Source organism: Mya arenaria, chromosome 6 (assembly GCF_026914265.1).
Source record: "Mya arenaria isolate MELC-2E11 chromosome 6, ASM2691426v1".
Lineage (NCBI taxonomy): Eukaryota > Metazoa > Mollusca > Bivalvia > Myida > Myidae > Mya > Mya arenaria.
Window position 1 is genome coordinate 29,317,671 of NC_069127.1, and position 20,422 is coordinate 29,338,092.

At 35.5% G+C, this 20,422-nt stretch overlaps 2 protein-coding genes across 11 annotated transcripts in view; one reads left to right on the forward strand and one right to left on the reverse strand.

Moving 5' to 3' along the window:
• Positions 1 to 12,816, forward strand: part of LOC128238392 (anoctamin-1-like) — a 49,353-nt gene extending 36,537 nt beyond the window's left edge. For 6 of the 7 annotated variants that reach the window (XM_052954273.1, XM_052954276.1, XM_052954278.1 and 3 more), the window contains 9 exons: positions 72 to 220; positions 794 to 848; positions 3,011 to 3,111; positions 4,374 to 4,516; positions 6,163 to 6,315; positions 7,249 to 7,301; positions 8,254 to 8,417; positions 8,647 to 8,770; positions 9,364 to 12,816. In XM_052954273.1, coding sequence (XP_052810233.1) covers positions 72 to 220; positions 794 to 848; positions 3,011 to 3,111; positions 4,374 to 4,516; positions 6,163 to 6,315; positions 7,249 to 7,301; positions 8,254 to 8,417; positions 8,647 to 8,770; positions 9,364 to 9,657 — 1,236 coding nt within the window. In that variant the 3' untranslated portion in view covers positions 9,658 to 12,816. Of the gene's footprint in view, positions 1 to 71; positions 221 to 793; positions 849 to 2,165; positions 2,267 to 3,010; positions 3,112 to 4,373; positions 4,517 to 6,162; positions 6,316 to 7,248; positions 7,302 to 8,253; positions 8,418 to 8,646; positions 8,771 to 9,363 lie in introns of all 7 variants that reach the window. The other variant, XM_052954275.1, reaches the window with a different exon arrangement.
• A 3,271-nt stretch (positions 12,817 to 16,087) lies between these two features.
• LOC128238396 (uncharacterized) overlaps positions 16,088 to 20,422 on the reverse strand; it is an 86,847-nt gene continuing 82,512 nt past the window's right edge. For 3 of the 4 annotated variants that reach the window (XM_052954286.1, XM_052954285.1, XM_052954288.1), the window contains one exon: positions 16,088 to 18,202. In XM_052954286.1, the coding sequence (XP_052810246.1) occupies positions 17,499 to 18,158 (660 nt within the window). In that variant the 5' untranslated portion in view covers positions 18,159 to 18,202 and the 3' untranslated portion in view covers positions 16,088 to 17,498. Of the gene's footprint in view, positions 18,203 to 20,215; positions 20,366 to 20,422 lie in introns of those variants that run through there. The other variant, XM_052954287.1, reaches the window with a different exon arrangement.

Consider the following 20,422-nt stretch of genomic DNA (forward strand, 5'->3'; position numbering starts at 1 on the left):
TATAAAGTTTGAGTAGTATTGTGGCTATGACTGATAGGCATTCATGTCAATCCAATATGTGTTGGTTGCAGATCTACTCACGTGTGGCGGTTTGGCTGACAGACTTTGAGTGCCTGCGGACCCAGAGTCTTTACGATAACAGCATCAACATCAAGCTGTTCTCACTCCAGTTTGTCAACTACTACTCTTCCATCATCTACATCGCTTTCTTCAAGGGCAGGTAAGAAAGAAAGGTCATGTCACTTGTTCAGGAGAATTATATTCAAACTGGGACACAGGCAAATACCAATGTCTGGGATTTTTTTAAATTCATGCTTGTGGCTAGGAAAATACAGAGACTTAGTCAAAATTAAGCTTGGTCCTGGGGTTTTCAGGGAAACAGGTAAATTTTCAAGTATGCTAGTGCTTTAGTACCAGGTGTGTGGTAAAAAAGAGTGTCAATTGGTTGTTTATAAAATCAGAAATAGTGTCTGAATGAAAAAGGTACCTACGAGTTGCAGATGTTTCACCAATATTAAAGTGTACGGAATGGTGTATAGGTTTTAGTAATATAAATAACAAGAAAGGTAAATAATTTTGGAATTCCAATTTCATATCACCAAATTTCACAATGTGAAAGTGTTCTAGTTTACAATTTTTATTTTTTATTTTGCAACATATAATTGTCAGTGGGTCACTGTGCGTTTTGCTTATGTATGCATCATGTTTGAGGCATTATCCTTACACCTGTTTAAATGAAGTTGTTCAGGATAAAATTTGGCCTAATTTAATGTCCTTTGTCACATTATTTCAGACTTGTTGGCAGACCAGGGATGTACAACATGGCGTTTGGTGCCCGACAGGAAGAGGTATGTGATTTCTTTTGTTTCAAAACTTACGTCCCTAAGTGAATAAATAAATGTAATTGAGATATAGTGTCTTTTAACCTTAATAGATTTTTAAAGCAGGTATTTTATATATGCTTATAAAAAATATTAGTTCATTAAATAGATAAATGAAAAAATTAATGTATTTGTTGGTAGTAATTTTATGTGGAAGTATTAAAATATCACCAGTACAATATCAAATATGAAATTGATATGTTTTACAAAAAACATTACTGTGTTTAAATGCTTTTGGAAATGGTAAGCTCTTGGGAAAATTTGATACATGTACATAGCTAATACGCATATCTTCTGCTGTTGTTCTTTTGCTGTTGGCATCATAGTTGGCTTTGTTAGGATATGAGCCTTGATTTAAAAATGATATTGTTCAAGTATTTACTGGGTTACACCCCATGACTGGCTCAAAGAAGTGATGAAATTTGATATCATTATCTTTCATGGCAGAAAAAGGTTTTGGAATGAATATTTTTCAGGATAAATTCTGTATAAAGTATTTCGTTTGAAGATATGTTATGATTGCTGCTAAAAGAGAGATGTATACTGTGGTTTAGTTGAGAAATGTACTTGATCAAATTGCCACTGGCTTTTGGAGATGGTTTGCTTCTTGGTTGGAGATAGTTAAAAGATTTTAAGATGTTTTAACTTCTGTGTTATTAACACTGCTTCAAGAGATATGAATTCTGTGGTGGTGTTGAAAAATGTACGAAATACCACTGGCTTTTGGAAATGGTTTACCGGTACCTTTTGGGTGGAAAAAAGTTAAAAGCTTTTAAACATTTAAACATATGTTAATAACACTGCTTCCAGGGATGCATGTACTTTACTGTACATTTTTGAAAAGCATTTGGCATTAGGGGGTAAAAGTCATTTTCTTTTTTTTAACATGTATTATTTACATTGCTTCAAGAGACAAAAACATTAATGTGTTATTTAGTGTGGTCCTTAAGTGTGCTTAATAAAGCTGTGTAAGCTACATTTAAATATTTCAAGGCTTTATAAATAGCAGGGCTCTCGCGAGGGGGGCGACTTGGGCGAAGTGGTCGCCTAAAATTCCCAGACTTCGCCCATATGTATCTTCAAAGCGACATTGACTTCGCCGATAAAAAGTATCACTTCTCCCTAAAGTCTCCCCACTTCTCCCTAAATTGCCTGAAGGGAGAAGTCACTTCTCCCAAAATTTTCAGCCTAGTGAGAGCCCTGAATAGTTAGCTTTTTGTTTTTAATGTTAATTTTAACATTATGTTGTGAACAGTGCTTCAAAACACGTGTGTAACATTACAGTGTGGTGCAGGAGGGTGCTTAATTGAGCTGTGTATTCAGCTTGCTATTATCATGGCTGGAAAGCAGATTATCAAAAACAATCTGCAAGAACTCATTCTGCCGTAAGTCTGGACAGGCACCCTCGATGTAGCATGTATATTGTATATCACACTAACATGATGGTCGGGATGTAGTTTTGTATAGTATAAATATTAATTGCATCCCAAAATAATCCCCAAACAACAGTGATTCATTTTTATCTGCATCCCAAGTCCTATACTCAATGTCTAGGGGCCATATTTAATAAGCAACCTAGATCCAACTTGAATTTAAAATTAGAGACTAAGTGTTTTGTTTGCCTGTATATCAAGCTGACCAATAGGCCAAATGGAATCACTGAGCCATGTCTAAGGATAAGGATAAGATCAATATTGAATACTGGTTGAGGGGTAGTATTTAATTTTATTCTTTTCCTGTTGCTTAGATATGCCTCAGTGATTTCATTCAGTCTATTGGCCAGTTATATTTACAGTCCAATCAAAACTCAGTAAACATAAGTTATATCTGGTGGATAATATGTTGGATATTGAATATGGCCCTTTGGGATATTTTAATCTTAAACATATGCACTAGCATCTTGTGCATAAAACTATAACTGGGACTCTCAGTTTATTGCATAGGACACATTGTTAAGAAAAATTCAAGTCAAATGGGACATATTCAAATGAAAATGAATCACTGGCCCTTTTCAGAGACTGAAACCGATCCACACAAAAGATATGCCGTAACAGACAGGTCATACAGTTAATAGATTGCCACTTTATATAGTACACTAGTATTGCATCTTTTGGTGTATTTCGTTGCAGTGCGGCGCAGGAGGATGCCTGATTGAGCTGTGTCTACAGCTGGCTATTATCATGGCTGGAAAACAGATCATTCAGAATAATCTCCTTGAAATTGTTCTGCCGTAAGTCACCTAAGTTTGTAACGAGATAGTAGAAATGTAGGGGAGAGAGATATCTAGTGGTGCAGGTGTTCGCCCCTCACTGAAGAGGTTGTGGGTTTGAGGGGTATATTCTCATTGCCTCTCAAATGTGACATGTCAGGATGACCCAGAGGTAGAGTGTCCGCCTCCCGGGTAAACCCCTAGTTGGGGAACGTTCTTGTGGCCTCTCACTTGGAAACACAGTACTGGTGAGTTTGACCCAGTAAGCAGACTGGAGCGTGTTTAAGATAAGGGAGAGCGTCTGCAGTGGTTCCAGGTTCGATCCCCAGTCGAGGAATGTTCTGGTTGCCTCTCACATGGACACTATACTGGTGAGAATGACCCAGTAACAGGACTCCAGAGTGTTTAAGATAAGCTGTGAGCTTTCTTAACAATCAAGCTGAACAAAAATTGGTATAAACTAAAAGGGACATCAGTACTGTTTTCTATTGAGGAAACGGACTGAAAAGTGATTCATGTCGGCATTTATGTGTCTTAACAATAAAGCTGAAACAAATTTATCTATAAAGCATTTGGAGTAATCGTTGATATTTTTCGGCTGTATTTTGATATATAATAATGATAACTTAAAACTTAAATTATAGTCACATAAGCTATTCTATCAGCTTAAAATGTAGGTCAAATCCTGACTCAGGCCTTGGAATGATTATTTATTATCATGTGTAGGAATGCTACATGTATGTTGTCATCATAGACTGTTATTTTATGTCACCTCAACATAGTCCCTAATAAATATATCTTAACTGCATGTGTCCAAATAATTGATATTTTTGTTAATTTATATGGTTAGTAATACACAATTTTCTTAATATTTTAACATGTTTTACCTGACTGGTTGTGAATTACAAGGATACAATTTTTGCCTACGATAAGTCATATATGAGTACAATGTTTTTTGTTTTGTTTTTTGCAATGTAAAGAATATGAAAATCTGAAAAAATGGTACAATTTTTTAAATGTAAAGAGTGTGCTTGCCTGACAGTTATTGAAATTAGCACAAACCTGCAAGCCCTGAAATGGTCAAGTGCTCTACAGACTTGTTGTGATAATTAAAGAAGTCCAACTTCAACACAAATTATTTATTTATACAGACTTGTTCAAATTCTGGATTTCAATTTCATATGGCACGGATTGTTAATAAATATCAATGCCAAGCATTAGAACATGAATTCAGTCTTCTTCTTCAAAAATTTCTGATTTCGATGACTGTCCTGATATTTCAGAAAGACCATCAAGTTCCTGAAGCGTATGTACCGTAAGAAGATTATGAAGGAGACAGATGAAAAGAAGGCACGTATGTCCGCCTGGGAGAAAGATTACCAGCTGGCCGAACACACCTCGCTCTATCACGAATACCTGGAAATGGGTTGGTAGATGTTATACAACAGATATAAGATATATTTAGCAGTTGAGAACACACCTCGCTCTATCATGCGTACCTAGAAATGGGTGGGTAGATGTTATACAACAGATATAAGATATATTTAGCAGTTGAGAACACACCTCGCTCTATCATGCGTACCTAGAAATGGGTGGGTAGATGTTATACAACAGATATAAGATATATTTAGCAGTTGAGAACACACCTCGCTCTATCACAAATACCTGGAAATGGGTGGGTAGATGTTATACAACAGATATGAGATATATTTAGCAGTTGAGAACACACCTCGCTCTATCACAAATACCTGGAAATGGGTGGGTAGATGTTATACAACAGATATAAGATATATTTAGCAGTTGAGAACACACCTCGCTATATCACAAGTACCTAGAAATGGGTGGGTAGATGTTATACAACAGATGTGAGATATATTTAGCAGTTGAGAACACACCTCGCTCTATCATAAGTACCTAGAAATGGGTGGGTTAGAAGTTATACAACAGATATAAGATATATGTAGCAGTTGAGAACACACCTGCTCTATCATAAGTACCTAGAAATGGGTGGGTTAGAAGTTATACAACAGATATGAGATATATGTAGCAGTTGAGAACACACCTCGCTCTATCATAAGTACCTAGAAATGGGTGGGTTAGAAGTTATACAACAGATATGAGTTATTAAAATACAGGCATGTGATTTGCCTAGTGATTTGCCTGCAGATTCATGGATTTCCACGGATCTTATGGCTCTAGGGACAAAAAAAAACTAATAAAAAAAAAAAGAGGAAGATTTTGGTTGATACTTTATTTTTTGTTAGGATAGACACTCCAGTTGGATTCAAATTTGAAGTCAGGAGAGCCCTCAAAAAGGCTTCTATAAAGTCAGTTCTGCTTCTGCAGGAGGGTCCTCTTTTGACCCCTTTTTGGGACTGAAGGTCTGGCTAAAACTCATCACCAAAATGGTTTCAGCTCTTCTAACGGCCAGGTCAATCACATTCCTGATTTAGTAGTGTTACAATTTAAAGTTAGATGTACATGTACTTCAACATTCAAATAAACATTTTTTAAAGGAACCTGTCAAATATTTGGCTTCAAAATGAACTTAATTATCATAAATCTGTATAGACGTCACAAATGGTAATATACTGGCTTCTTTAATATTTCTCAACTTTGTGTTCATTTATCATAAATAATAAAGTTCAATTCGCTTAGCCCATCTCATTCTGAGACCCAGTTAGATATGATACCTTGAATATCTGGGCATTTTCCAATAACTGATAAGCCATCTGACTTTATATGACCCTTGTGTTGTATAAACACTGATTACTTGTTTATTATTGGTTTAAGACCCAATGAAGATTACATATTTGGAAAGGAAATAAAAATCTGCACATGTTTATGTAATTTTTATTAGTAAGTGATTTTAAATAAATTATTTTTTGCAAGTTGAACAGGTGACGTATGAAAAATAATTAACCAAAAAATAAATATGAACTATTTGTATAAGTAACAAAATAATGAAACTATGACACTAAGGTAATTTCAAATTACAATTAAAATGGACTAAGATCTTCGAACAACATCTTGCATTAAAGACTTGTTTCAACTTCTTCTGTTTATTTTCAGTGCTACAGTTTGGTTTCCTCACCATATTTGTGGCTGCATTCCCCCTGGGTCCCCTTTGTTGCTTGTTAAACAACATCATTGAAATTCGAGCAGATGCTCTCAAGTTCTCCACCGATCTGCGCAGGCCTCTCGCTGAGAGGGCTTCAGATATAGGTTAGCCTCGCTTATAGAATAGAAAGTAGCAATGGGCCGATTGTTCAGAATTTTGTTAAAGTTATCAACTATGATTAGCGGCATGGTTGTTAACTTTAAAAGGGGAAATAAGATATGATGTGCTTATATATTTGATTAAAACAAGCACAGCTTAATCTGTAAATGTTGTCTCATTTTTTTTTTATCTGTAGATCATAAGTTTATCCATTAAATTCCCAGAGCAATACAGATTTAAATGTTAACAATGATGATGTTAACAATGTTGATATCTTTATCAAAGATCTAAACAATCCGCCCATTGTTAAAGCTGCACTCTCACAGATATACCATTTTTACAACTTTTTTATTTTTTGTCTTGGAAAGAGCAAATTTTTGCGTAAATATCTGCAAACCAATGATATAAGATTGCTGACAAAAGATTAGATCACAGATTTTCATATTTCTGTTCCAAAACTAATGTTTTATGGCTTAAACTGTTACTCACGGTTTAAGAAAAACGCATAAAACATCAATTTTTGAACTTAAATATGAAAATCTGCGATCTAATTTTTTATCAGCAGTCTTATATAACTGGTTGATGGATTTTCACAAATATTGGCTTGTTCCAAGACAAGAAATTAAAAAGTTGTCAAAACGTTCAATCTTTGAGAGTGTAGCTTTAATATTAGAAAATTTGGACGGTAGTTCATAAGTGTAAATATTGTGAAACAGCATTTTCAATTTGCAATTTTTTAGTGTATTGTATTAACTTGTCTGACTTTCAAAGAAACATTGATAAAATTGTTTATGTTATCTTTGGCATGAAGATGTTTAAATTGAACACTTGTTTATTATGATTTTAATTTTGAAGTGAAATATGTTAATTGATGTTTGTTTTGGTAATTTTGTATGATGTTTTTAGTAATTTTGTTAAACCATTGCTCTGTATTGCAGGTATCTGGTACGAGATTCTGTACTCGATATCCCGGCTAGCCATAGTCTCCAATGTGAGTAATTGTTCCTGTTTATATTTAAATGATTACCTATGTCCTATTGTTGTTTAAGAGATTATAAAGGTCTGCCCAAGCGCATTTTGCTGTATTATGGCTTGACAAGACTGTTAGGATATTAATTATATCATACAGGTTTATTTTAAGAAACATTCAGAAAGCATAATAAAAATTTGGCTGTTGAATGTGTATGCGTCCAGACGACCTTGATTAAAATATTTACTTCTTCCCCCACCAGGCATTTATCATAGCGTTGACGTTGGACTTAATTATCCCGCTGGTGAATGTGTATGCATACAGATGACCTTGGTTAGAATATTTACTTCTCCCCAACCAGGCATTTATCATAGCGTTGACGTTGGACTTAATTATCCCGCTGGTGAATGTGTATGCATACATATGACCTTGGTTAGAATATTTACTTCTCCCCAACCATGCATTTATCATAGCGTTGACGTTGGACTTAATTATCCCGCTGGTGAATGTGTATGCATACATATGACCTTGGTTAGAATATTTACTTCTCCCCAACCAGGCATTTATCATAGCGTTGACGTCGGACTTAATTATCCCGCTGGTGAATGTGTATGCATACATATGACCTTGGTTAGAATATTTACTTCTCCCCAACCAGGCATTTATCATAGCGTTGACGTTGGACTTAATTATCCCGCTGGTGAATGTGTATGCATACAGATGACCTTGGTTAGAATATTTACTTCTCCCCAACCAGGCATTTATCATAACGTTGACGTCGGACTTAATTATCCCGCAGCTGGTGAATGTTTATGCGTACAGGTCTGACAAGCTTGATTAAAATATTGACTTCTCCCCTTACCAGGCATTCATCATAGCATTGACGTCTGACTTAATTATCCCACGGCTGGTGAATGTGTATGGGTACAGGTCTGACAAGCTTGATTAAAATGTTGACTTCTCCCCCTACCAGGCATTTATCATAGCGTTGACGTCGGACTTCATCCCACGGTTGGTGTATGTGTATGGGTACAGCGAGGACAAGTCCATGATCGGCTACACCAGGTGGTCACTGTCACAGTTCAACACGTCACACTTTGAACCGGACAAATATGTGTCGGGCGCTGACATGTGCTGGTCAGTACACCAACTTATAGTGCTAAAAGCCTTTGGTGCCATACTTTCAGTATAAATTTTTACATATTTCTTTTTCTACTCTGCACACACTTTCAAATGAAACCTAAATATGGAGTCAGAAGTCATCCAAAACTCACATTATTGTATCAAGTATACTTTAAGAAAAAAACATGTTTAGTTAAAGCTTGTGTACTTAATTGATGAGTATATTTATTTTATTGCTTCACAGGTACAAGGATTTCCGCTACCCTCCAGGTCATGTTGACGACGCAGGGCAACTGAACCAGTACGAGTATTCCGATAAACACTGGCACGTCCTTGCAGCTAGATTCGCTTTTGTCATCCTCTTTGAAGTAAGTGTACTTCTATGTGAATGACTAACCCATGTATATTGTACTGGCTTAGTACAGTCGAAATCCTTTGGCTCAATATCTCTTTGCTAGATTTCATCGTTTGTTCGAACTGGATATATAAGACCGTTATTGCTCTACTCTTTGTTAGTATTCCCGCTTGGCTTGATTATGAAGCTCAAACAATTTTGGCTGGACCCTTGGATATTGAGCCAGCGAGTTTTGACTATACATGTAATTTGTACATTATAAATCTATGTTATGAATTTGCACTTTAGCTAATAAGTAATGGAAGTGTGTCGCACCGTCTTTTAAACAAAAAAAGTTTAATAACATGTTCTTTCAAATTCATAGTCCGAATTATTAATAAAACTTGGCTAAAACCCTAGGCATTGCATGCTTCCAAAAGCAGATTACATTTATAATCTTAGCTGCTCATATCAATCATACTTTGAAACAAACAGTTATCTTGTATAACATGACTGGCTAAAGATATTCTTATATAATGTTGTAGAATTTTCTTAAAATTTAAAAATCTTTCAAATTGTAATTATTTTTAGAATTTTTTTTTAATATATTCTTTCTCCCGTGTTCAGAATTTAGTGGTTGTGCTGACAAGCCTTGTGGCATACGCGATCCCTGACGTCCCAGCGAAGGTGAAGAAGCAGATTCGACGAGAGGCGTACGTCTCCAGTGAGATTGTCATAAAGACCGAATTGGATAAGGCGAGGGGCAAAAGCGTTGACGACATTGTGCTGGGAAGCCTCGCTGCTAGGTTCAAGAAGGGTTTGAGCAGTGGTAACGGGTCGGAGTTACGTAAACGCACCAATGAAAAGACAGGAGAGGTTCAAACTGTGGATGAAACTGGGGTTTCGGTGTCGAACATTTGATGAAAGGAGTAGCAGAGGATATAATTACGTACAGTCATTATGAAATTTGATAAAAGGAGTAGCGGAGGAGATATTTGTTAGGTCATTATGAATTTGTTATAGTCGATTTTACCCATACCTTGTGTGATACGGCTCAATTCGTCAGGGTTGTGTGATAACCTAAAGTTTTGTGGTATCGCGAAATTTATGACAGTAAGTTGAGTAAGGTTTAAGGTATTTTAAGTGTTGTCTAAATCAGTTTGTACCCAATATTCCATGTTATAAATAAGTCAGTATATATATATCGTATTGGCAATATTATGAACAATTAATTTGTGTAATAATACTTTAGATTAAGTTCTTGTACCGATTTATTTACAATGTACATGTCATGTGGATATTATAAGGCTGCATTTAGTCTGTCCTGTTATGTCTATAAAGGTATGTCATCCATTATAAGGATGCAGAGATGTGTCATTGCATTTATGATAAGCCATCCATCATTAGGATGCAAATATATATTTTATTAGATATTAACATCGAGATTATTTCTTTGTTTAATTTATGTTGATTAACCATTATATAATTTTTGCATGAATTACATTTTTGAATGACATCATAATGACGCAACAATTATGATACGATATATTCAAGGGAGGTAACAAAGCACAATTTTGCTATGATTATAAAGCAATTTTATTTTGCTTAATTTGTTTCTTAAATAACATAAAACCTTAGGATATCAATAAAAGCTTTTGGTGAAAATTTGTAAAATATTCAAACTTAACATTTTGCAACTTTACCAGTAGCAGTTTTTTTGTATTAAGGATGGATGGCTTACCTTAATCCACTGTTGGGTGTTGTAACTGGAAGTGGGATCAATTGATTCAGATAGTGTGAATTTCAATTGTTATGTGACTTTATAATTTCATGAAGTTTGTGATTAGAATAGGTAGTGCCTTCGTAATTTATATGTTTCTGTCAACTTTTTCAAACTTCTGTTTTCATGATATTATCATAACTACATGTATGGCACTAGGTAGATTTCTTGGGTTGGAAACTGAGTTTTACCTTTGATATTTACAGTTTTTAACACTGTTAAAGGGACTAGACACCAGATGATACAATTGCAAGAAAAATGGAAAATTGTCAACATTTACATAAAATTGACATCATTGTGTACAACGCATTGAATCTTAATTACAGATGTACGACATCGCTTATACCACATGGATCTTTGCAGTTTTTGTGCAGTTTTCCTTTTCGAAATTTACCTGGATAAATGTCTACCACGTAAATTCCATTAAGTTTAAAAATAGCATGGGCATATTTATTTGTACTCATAAACAGATATAATGGGAAACCATTTTGCGCTATTTTTAAGAAAGAAAAACACAGATGAGACAGTGACATGATTGATGCATTTATTATTTTAATCATGTAAAATGATGTATTATCAGCCTTCTTCTTGCTCGAATTGACAATTCTAGGCTTGTAATGAGGAAATAATGTTTTTGCGGAATTTTGGACAATCTTGTGTCTAGTCTCTTTAAAACCTTTTGACCAAATGTATTTTTTGTTGTATTTTGCTAGGTTGACTCAATGGCCTGTATATGGTATTTAGATACTCTGATTTCATTTTTCAAAGTGTCTATATATAACTCTCTTGTATTTAATACTTGTATCATGTGCAATATTATTTTAACCATATCGTTTTATAATTATTTGATTTTAGATGTTAAAAGGAGGAGGGGAATATAATGCAGATATAGTAATGTTTGTTTGTTTCCTACTGTGTATGACCTCACTGATCAAATAAGCAATGCTCCAATTTCTGTTAGCAATCTTAAGCAAAATGGTTAAAGCTGGATACGGGTGCTCTTTTTGTTGCTTTGACCTTTGTAAAAATAAATCATTTTTGAAGACATTGTTGAAGGTTAGTGTGAAATACATGCACATTATAGATTCCTTTTTTTCAGTTTTGAATTGGTATAAAGTTGTATTTTTTATAAAAAAAACAGCTTCATATTCTTGTGCAATTTATGCTGATTTTTTTATTTTGTTTGTAATTTATACTTTAATTCACATCTTGTTTTCAGCATTTCAGCAATTGTGTATGATTTGTCTTCCCCATTTGCTAACACTGCACGATAGAAACTTGGAAATTAAAACCAGTGTCTTTTTGTAATTTGTATAGTCTTCTACAGTTTCATACTTTTAGTGTACGTTCTTGTTATCAACCAATGAACAACACAATATTGTCTACAGGCGCGTAGCTAGGGCCAATTTGAAATTAGGCAGATGTCTTGGAGGTAGATGTTTGAGGGGGTATTCCAAATTTGGGGTTTTTGGTAGGACAAAATCTTTAACCTGTCAAAATTTCATTTCCCATCTGAGATTTAGCGTACAGTCAGCTATGCACCTGATCTAAGACAAACAATTTCACTTAAATTTTGCCAAAATGACATTCTTGCACTGGCTATCTTTCTTGTATTATGTATTATGGTATTCAATTTAGTATACCAGTACCATAATGTAGATTTTAACAGATGTGTATTTTAAATACCATTTAATTGATAGTAGACTATATTTGTAATGTATGCATGTTAAATCATTGACATTTTTCTGTAAACAGTGAATAACCTTTGTCCATGCATAAAACCACTTTTTCCCTTCGTAGTATTTTGGGAAATGTGTTTAAGTGTAGTTCTTCAATTAAGATACTGTTTTATGAGCCCTGAGCCCCCATGTCCGTACAGAATGGAGCCCTGGGCCCCCATGTCCTTACAGAATGGAGCCCTGGGCCCTATTTCAATACATAATCTTTAGTTGTATCTTCAAATACTCTAAATTTGTAGGGACGCCACATGGTGCAACAAGTTTTTTTGTTTTTTTCGATTTCCTCATTTTTTAAAAAACTTTAATTGATTAAGTTTCACATGAACTAGCAGTATAAAATATATGATGCTAAGATAATTTCAAGATACAACTCGAATTTCATTAAAATGACTGCCTTTAATTAAGCATGCATTGGCCATTGGTCTTCTGCCAAGCATTTGTCTTTCCATAGCAAGCCTTCTTTGCCATTTTTACATGTGTATGAATCTCGTATTTACCACAATGGATTTATTACCTATATTTTATACAATATAATAGAATTATAAAAACATTGCAAACTAGTGTTGTTTTTAGGTCTCATGAGCTTTTAAGTGCTTGGTTGAAATTTTAAGGTTGTCGGTGGCGGTTTTAGTTTAAACGTTATATATTTTACAACGATTCTGAAGAAAGTTAAGATAATTTGTACTAAGTCACTCTCGTTGGCACGATATTGCGTGAGAGTGTGGTCTTGTGTTTTAGGGGAAACCGGAGTGCCCGGAGAAAACCCACTTTATCTACTAATTAAACTCACATGCGCCCAGGCTGGGAATCAAACCCAGATCGCCCTAATTGGGAAGTGAATACATTAACCACTGCGCTAACCTGCTGACAACCACGTCAGTTTTCAAAGTACAGAAGGCAAGTTGATGTCATTGCCATGGTGACGTAGTGATTGTGCAAATACTTGGTCATAACCCTTTACTTCAAAACTTCTGAAACTTGGTACATATGTTACCAGTGTGCCAATGTGCTCATATGTGAATCAACGGCAGTAACTAAGGTTTTAATTAATGTCAGTTATGACCCTTGATTGACTGATAGACTAGCAAACATATATCATTAGCATATGTATTGAATACTTGGTCACCTGTGGCGAAAAACATCGTCATTATTTAACATTTTAAGAGAAAACCCTCGTTTACACCATGATATATGTCTATGGACGCCGCATTTTGATGAGTTAGATGTGCTGGGAGATAGGTGTCAGCCGTGTGCTTTCTTTAACGTTGGCCATAACTCAAAAAACTGATCAAGATATCCAAAATGAACTTGATACAGGTTGCCTAGAACAAAGTTCACATGCTACAACTCTGGCCTTAAGAACTGTTGGTATTCAAAATAAACTTGGTACTGGAGGCCAACTGTTGCTGTTGTTCAACTTGAAAAGACATGCGTTGGTGTAAGCTCCGCGGCGCTTTTGTTGTCTCTAGGTTCGATCTGCTCAGTCGAGTCTTTTTTCTCGATCAAAATTGATACCGAGTCACTTCGCTTTAGATCAAATCATACAACAAAATAGTTTTAAACCCTAGAGGGGAAGTCTTCGGCACTATCCTGGTGAAATTTGGTCAAATTGTTGGTCTCAAGTAAATCCAATGCAAGTTCACCCGGTCCTTCTTATTCATATCAGCTCTGGTATTGACAAACAATCTATTCTCATATCTTCTTTAAGTCCTTGTCTTTTACTGCACAAAGAAACTATAAAATAAATGGACTTGAGCAATATTTAAAGAAACTGTAATGAAATATATTTTTCTAAAGTATGCATCTTGCGCGATTTCAGTACATGTGTACGTGGAATTGTATTAACATGAATTTTTAATGTTCTTCTTTGAAAACATAATTACTGCTAATAACAAATATCATTCGCCTGTCAAAGTAATATCCGTCTTGTACAACTGATGAGTTTCCTGAGGATATAGCATTTCCACGGACGATATCAGGTTTCAAATTACTTCAGTTAATGTTATTTACATGTGCTTTATGCATCTCAAAGACAGCTTGTTTGAAATGGAGAATCGGAGAATTATTCGATCATTTCTGGACCATTTTGAGTGTAAAATCAACTTTAACATCTTAAAAGGACTCGCTCATGTTTTACACCAAAATTAGTTTTCCTGGGAATGCATCTGAAAACACTTATGTTGTCATTATTTTACTCTATGATATCAAAATTACAGAAAAAATACAATAAAAGTATTGGTGTTATAAATTAGACCGAAAGAACTTATACAACAGTAGGTGGATATTTGACCTTTTTAAGAATACATTGATAACATTACATGATACATTCGGAGCTCCTCGGCCATTTTTTTCAAAAACAACCTCGGATGTATGCCGGTACATCTGTTGAAGTAGTCCGTATTTTTTTGAATAAAAGCATTAATTAAATGTAGTGTTTAAGAGTTGTATTCATTGCTCTCAGTTTAAATTGATTGCCAGTGAAGTGTATTATTGCAAACATAATTACGATTCCCAAGAGTTAAGTCATAAATTTTAACTACTAAATAAGATTACTACGCGATCTATTTGCAGCGAACTTAAACGTACCACTTTTTAAGTATGTAAACCGTCCATATACATCCGAGGTTGTTTTTGAAAAAATGGCCGAGGAGTTCCGAATGTACATGATAATGTCAATCAACCAATCACGCAGCAGTGAAACCGATGCCGTAATAACGCAATTGTGGTCATCAAAGACGATATGTGGGAAAATATAAACATTTGCTGAAGGGTTTCATCTGTCAGTGTCTTAGTTTCAACACTCCTTATGATTTGCCACACTTTTTTCGCAATGAAAAAGAGCATTTTACAAACCATGAGCAAGTCCCTTTAAGGCCCTTCGTATAACATAACTGGGGCGATAACATTTCGGAGTAACAATCATGAAATCACTTTTGAACGCTTATAATTTCAGACTATTATAACACCTTAAAAGTTTGTTTGCTCGAAGTTTCATTAAAAATAGTATTATAAAGAAGTACGTTCAAATGTATGAAAACGGTTTGGGAATCAATTTTAAAAGGGGTCCTAGCCCCTTAGTCCTGCTTGGCTCTGATTTCTTAATACGGAAACTAGATTTTTTCTTATCTGCCCGGCTTTAAGGTGTTCAACCCACGTAGTCGATTTTCCATTATATGCATAGTAAACCCATGATATTTTATTATCATTTTAGGGATTTTTGTGAATAGGAAAATAAATATAACTACTAAAAAGTAGGTTTGCGACATGAAAAAAGGACAAAATGTGGGCACGCCGCATCTACTTTCCATAAAATAAAAACTAAGCGATTCAAGTCTAAAGTTATTTTGAGAAAACAATTGATACACTTGAAAAGGGTTAAAACCTAAACATACGTCGAAATGTATCTAAGTACTACGTGTAGAAAAATTATGACGGCAAACAATCACAGTACCCCCGACTTTATCAGGAGGGGGCATCCTCGAGGCCCCCTGCCATTCCCACCCCCCAAATGTATTACATGAAGCTTACGGCGTCTCTGAAATGAGTGAAAACACGCACTATGTACTTCAAAAACTTTTATCGGCAATTTTTTGTCCAAGCATTTATTTTACATCTTCTATATCAGCATTCAAAACATTTTGAATTTATTTTTGTTATTGAAACTCTCAGATAATTAGCTGACATGATGATCGGATACCTTCAACTGACGGGCTGTGACTCATTCTGCCCGAAGTGAGTGAAGTCAGACATAGGAAATTCAAAGTTCCCCAAGTCTGTTGAAGATCAATGAGGGAGCATTTTAAACGGATGGAAGTAAATACGTAAATTCAACAATATTTAAGCGTATGTTTTATGTAAACTGAAAAAAAACACACTGTCCAAAGCACATATTGGCATTTTACATCCCAGATACCCTAACGTAAAGTCTCAAACATCTCCTGGTTGATTTTCTGTGATTAGGAAAAAAATATGTTTCCAAGATCTGAGTCACATGAAGGGAATGAAATCCTGCTAGTTTTATATAGTACCGTCATATGACCATTCGGAATACCTCGGCCATTTTCCATAAAAACAACCTCGAATGTTTGTCGGTACATCAGTAAAAGTATATCGTATTTTTTTTATCTAAATAACATAAATTAATTGTAGTGTTTAAACATGTTTTTTTTTGTATAATATATCTAAGTTTAAATTGATTGCCAGCGAAGTGCATTATTGCATAAATACTCTTCATTCCCGAGACTAAATTCATTAAGTTCAACTGCTAAATTGAAATTACTACGCGATCTACTTGCAGCGTATTTAATGTAAAGATTTTAGACATAGTAAACCGCCCTTATACATCCGAGGATGTTTTCGATGAAAAATGGCGAAGGAGTTCCAAATTGTCATATGACCTTTACAACTTATAAAGTGACATGTGACCTAAAAGAATGCTTTTTTTCTTTAGGTACTAAAAGTCATAGATATTTCATGGCATATCGTTGTATGAAGCGACTTGTAATATAAATATTAAGGAAAAACACAAACTTATAGGTCAAATTCCACTAATTCCTACAAGTCTCATGGCAATCGTAACAACTCGGCCATCTCCGGCAAACATCGTGATAGATGTTGGATAACGACCGAGTTGATCCGATTGGTCACATGACATAATAACAGGATTTCACTTCCATCTGGTGACTTTGTAAAAGCCAGAACCGACAAAACATAAAGTTAAATTTCACAGACTCGTAGCAGACTCTTCTGTTCGTTATGCGAGAATGGACCACTCCCATCATAGCCTTCGTTTAAGATTTAATGTAATATACATGTATATATGTATAAGAACCAGATATCTGTCAGTTAAAATCCAAAACTTGAACTGTAAAATAACTTGAATAAATTTTAATATTTACAATCAATAAATTAATATCACTTAAACGTATTTCTAACATAATAGGTTTCCTTCGAGTCTTTGAAAATCATGGCCTCTGCACACGCAAGGTAACGTCGCATTTTGCAACATTGAAGGCAACATTATGTTTCTATTACGATAATTAAATAAACGCACTGCACGTTATAAGGCACATAATATTTTAGCTACGAATTCGCTGACAGCATGGACAAAAACACTAATTTTGCATAATCTCAACTTCCACCTTAAAACTCGCACACACTAGTGTTTCCATGTCAAATTATAAACACAATGAAGAACTAATATTCCAATGATGTCATAGAAACCGGAAATGACGTCACAATCACTACGTGCCCTTATCCCCTTCATCCGGGATACCCGCCTGCTGTTGGCGTTTCTTTGCCTTCGCGGTCGTTCTTTGTCGTCTTGTGTTCGGTCCAGTGGGCGGGAGACCGAGCGGCGTGACATCGCCCTCCGGTCTCGGGGGGACGCCATTTTCCGGCTCGTTTTCTTTATTCTCTTTATTTGTGTTTTCCTCAATACGGAGCCGTAGTTCGGGTGAATCCGAATGCACTCGCCCGATCTGAATAATCTTAGGCTTAGTCTGTTTGGGTTCATTATTGTTACCGGGCTCTACACACTCGTGAATAGTATCGTCCGAGATCCGGTGCTTGCCCTTTGACACAAGGCCATCCATTGACTTTGAGAAGGCGGCAAATGACGTCTTCAATCCACTGTGACCGTCAGTTTTATCCTCCTCTTTTATGTTTTCTTCATCTACTTCCTGTATTTCATCGAAGGTAACCGGCTGTGTCTTATAGCGGACGCCCTGCCGCGCGGCCCGCGACTTCTTCTTCCGCTGGACAGGATGTGAGCCGCCACTGCCGCCGCCGCCGCCCGTGGGGTAGTCTGGGGTCAAGTGGAGGCGGGAAAGCCGCTCCGGAAAATGGGTCTCGAAATGGAACAGCGGGTCATGCACGCGTCCCTGCACCGCCATATTGTTCATGTCACGTGGTAACGTCTCCGAGGCGTCAACAGGCGTTCATCGGTCTGTAATTATACAAGACAGCATGTTTACCATCAGGTGATCAATTTGCGCCAACTACCTCCCGGTAATTAAATATTTACTTGCAGTGCAGATTGCATGTTTTGCCTTTCTATGAGGCAATCAATTTAACTTAAAGGATCTAGACATCAGATGAGAATAACTGCAAGAAAATTGTCAAAAAAAAAACAGATAAAAATGATATCGATGTGTACAACGCATTGCATCTTACTTACTGATGTATCACATCGCTTAGGACACATGTATGTTTTGCAGTTTTCGTATTTTTCGAAATCGGAATTTATTGAGGTTGTCTACAAAGTAAATCCCAATTAATTTAAAAATAGCGCCGGTATATGTATCTGTACTGATCACGTGACTTGCAAATGCTAAATATACGCACTATAAACTGGGAAACCAGAATACGCTTATTTTAAACGGGTAAACTCAGCTGAGACAGTGGCAAATATTCTTTTAATCGTGTAAATATGATTTATTATCGGCCTTATACTAGCTCATATTGACAATTCTAGGTTTGTCATTTGGAAATAATGTATTTGCCGATTTAGGGGCCATCCGGTGTCTGGGCCCTTTAATATGCGTTGACGTCAATTCAAAACATGGATGGTGTCTTTTTCAAGTAACATGCAAAAAAAGAGAGATTAATCAGATATGTTTTTTTCGCCGATGAATCTTATTTCCAACATCAAATATCTCCGTATTTACAAATCTGTCTGCGGAGGCAAAACTGAGATATCTTATCCTATAGAATGTCTACCTACATGCAACATATGGGGACGTCTCTACAATGCAGACGTCTTTTTATCGACTACAGCTAGAGGTTGAGTTTGTTCCAACTTCCCTTCAAAACCTATTGGTAATAATTCAATCTGCCAATATATACGCTTTCATTTGTAAACTATTTGCCCATTATCAAACCACAAAATATATAACAGGTTGTTAAAAGACGTTTGATGAATTTTAAACACATGTTGAATGGCGCAATTAAGTCGATCTGCTGAGAGAATGTTATACACTTTGCAGCAAAAGAAAGTATGCACTTTGGTTTTAAAGAGTTTGAATGCATTCCATATCACAAAACATGCGGGGTACTAGATCGCACAACTGAAGTTCCAAAACTCTACATGTAAAAAGGCAAGCATTTTACACACACTTCGTTGAGAAATGTTGGTTAATTAACTGAGCCTATTGCTCGGGCATCTCCGGTAAGCTCGGTCTTTCTATTTGAACAATGGCCAAGTGTTGTCCGATTTTGCTTTTTCGGTTTTCTGGGTGCAGAACAGAAGATTGCTTTAGTGTTGTTGTTTTTCTAATATAAGTCCTTATAAAACAATGAGATTTAAACAGTATATGCACGGAGTCACCAGATAATATAGCAGCTTTGGTAGATAGTTACCCAAGGGTCGTATATTCCTGTTATTTTTCTTTTTATTTAAATCGAATCATCCATTTCCGACAAATGATTTTGAAATTTTCTCCTCTGGCACTTTTAGCAAGATCTAAAAATGTACATAATACAAAACTTGTACCAAAAAATTGCGATACTGCGCTCAGTTTAATCCTGTAATATTGGATTAAAGTTTCGAGAAATTTGGACCAGGTGAGAAAATAACATGTTTTCAATTTTTGAAAAACATACTTTGCTATATAACCACCCAGCTGTATACATTATTTCTGCCATTAGCATTATTTATGTTAACGTCACTTAGGTATTGTTAAAGAATTTACACCGCTAAAACGTATTAAATTTTGAAGAGTGTTCACTTTTCAACGGAGTATATCCAACATGCTTTATCACACACCTGCCCATGTTGAACATAGATAATTACATTTGCAGACTCTTCCAATTAAACAACCTCTTAAATTTCACCATCCAATTAACATTTAACATTTGAAGCTCAGACATTTTAAGCGATATAAACTGATGATACGAAATGTTCCGTACATTAAACATGGGAAGTAGCACACACAAAAATATCAAAAGCGATTACAAATACCTGAAGCTGCTGTTTTCAAACTAAGAGGTAAGTTAGAGAATATCCAATGTTCCGTATAGCATTTACAGGTCTTAAAACATATAACAAAACACACTAAACACTCAACAAGTACCACAGCAAAGAAATAACTCCTGAGTATTTTTGTGTGGTCATGTCATTGGATCCTACACCTCGGTATTGAAGACATCTGTATAAATGATTACAAGC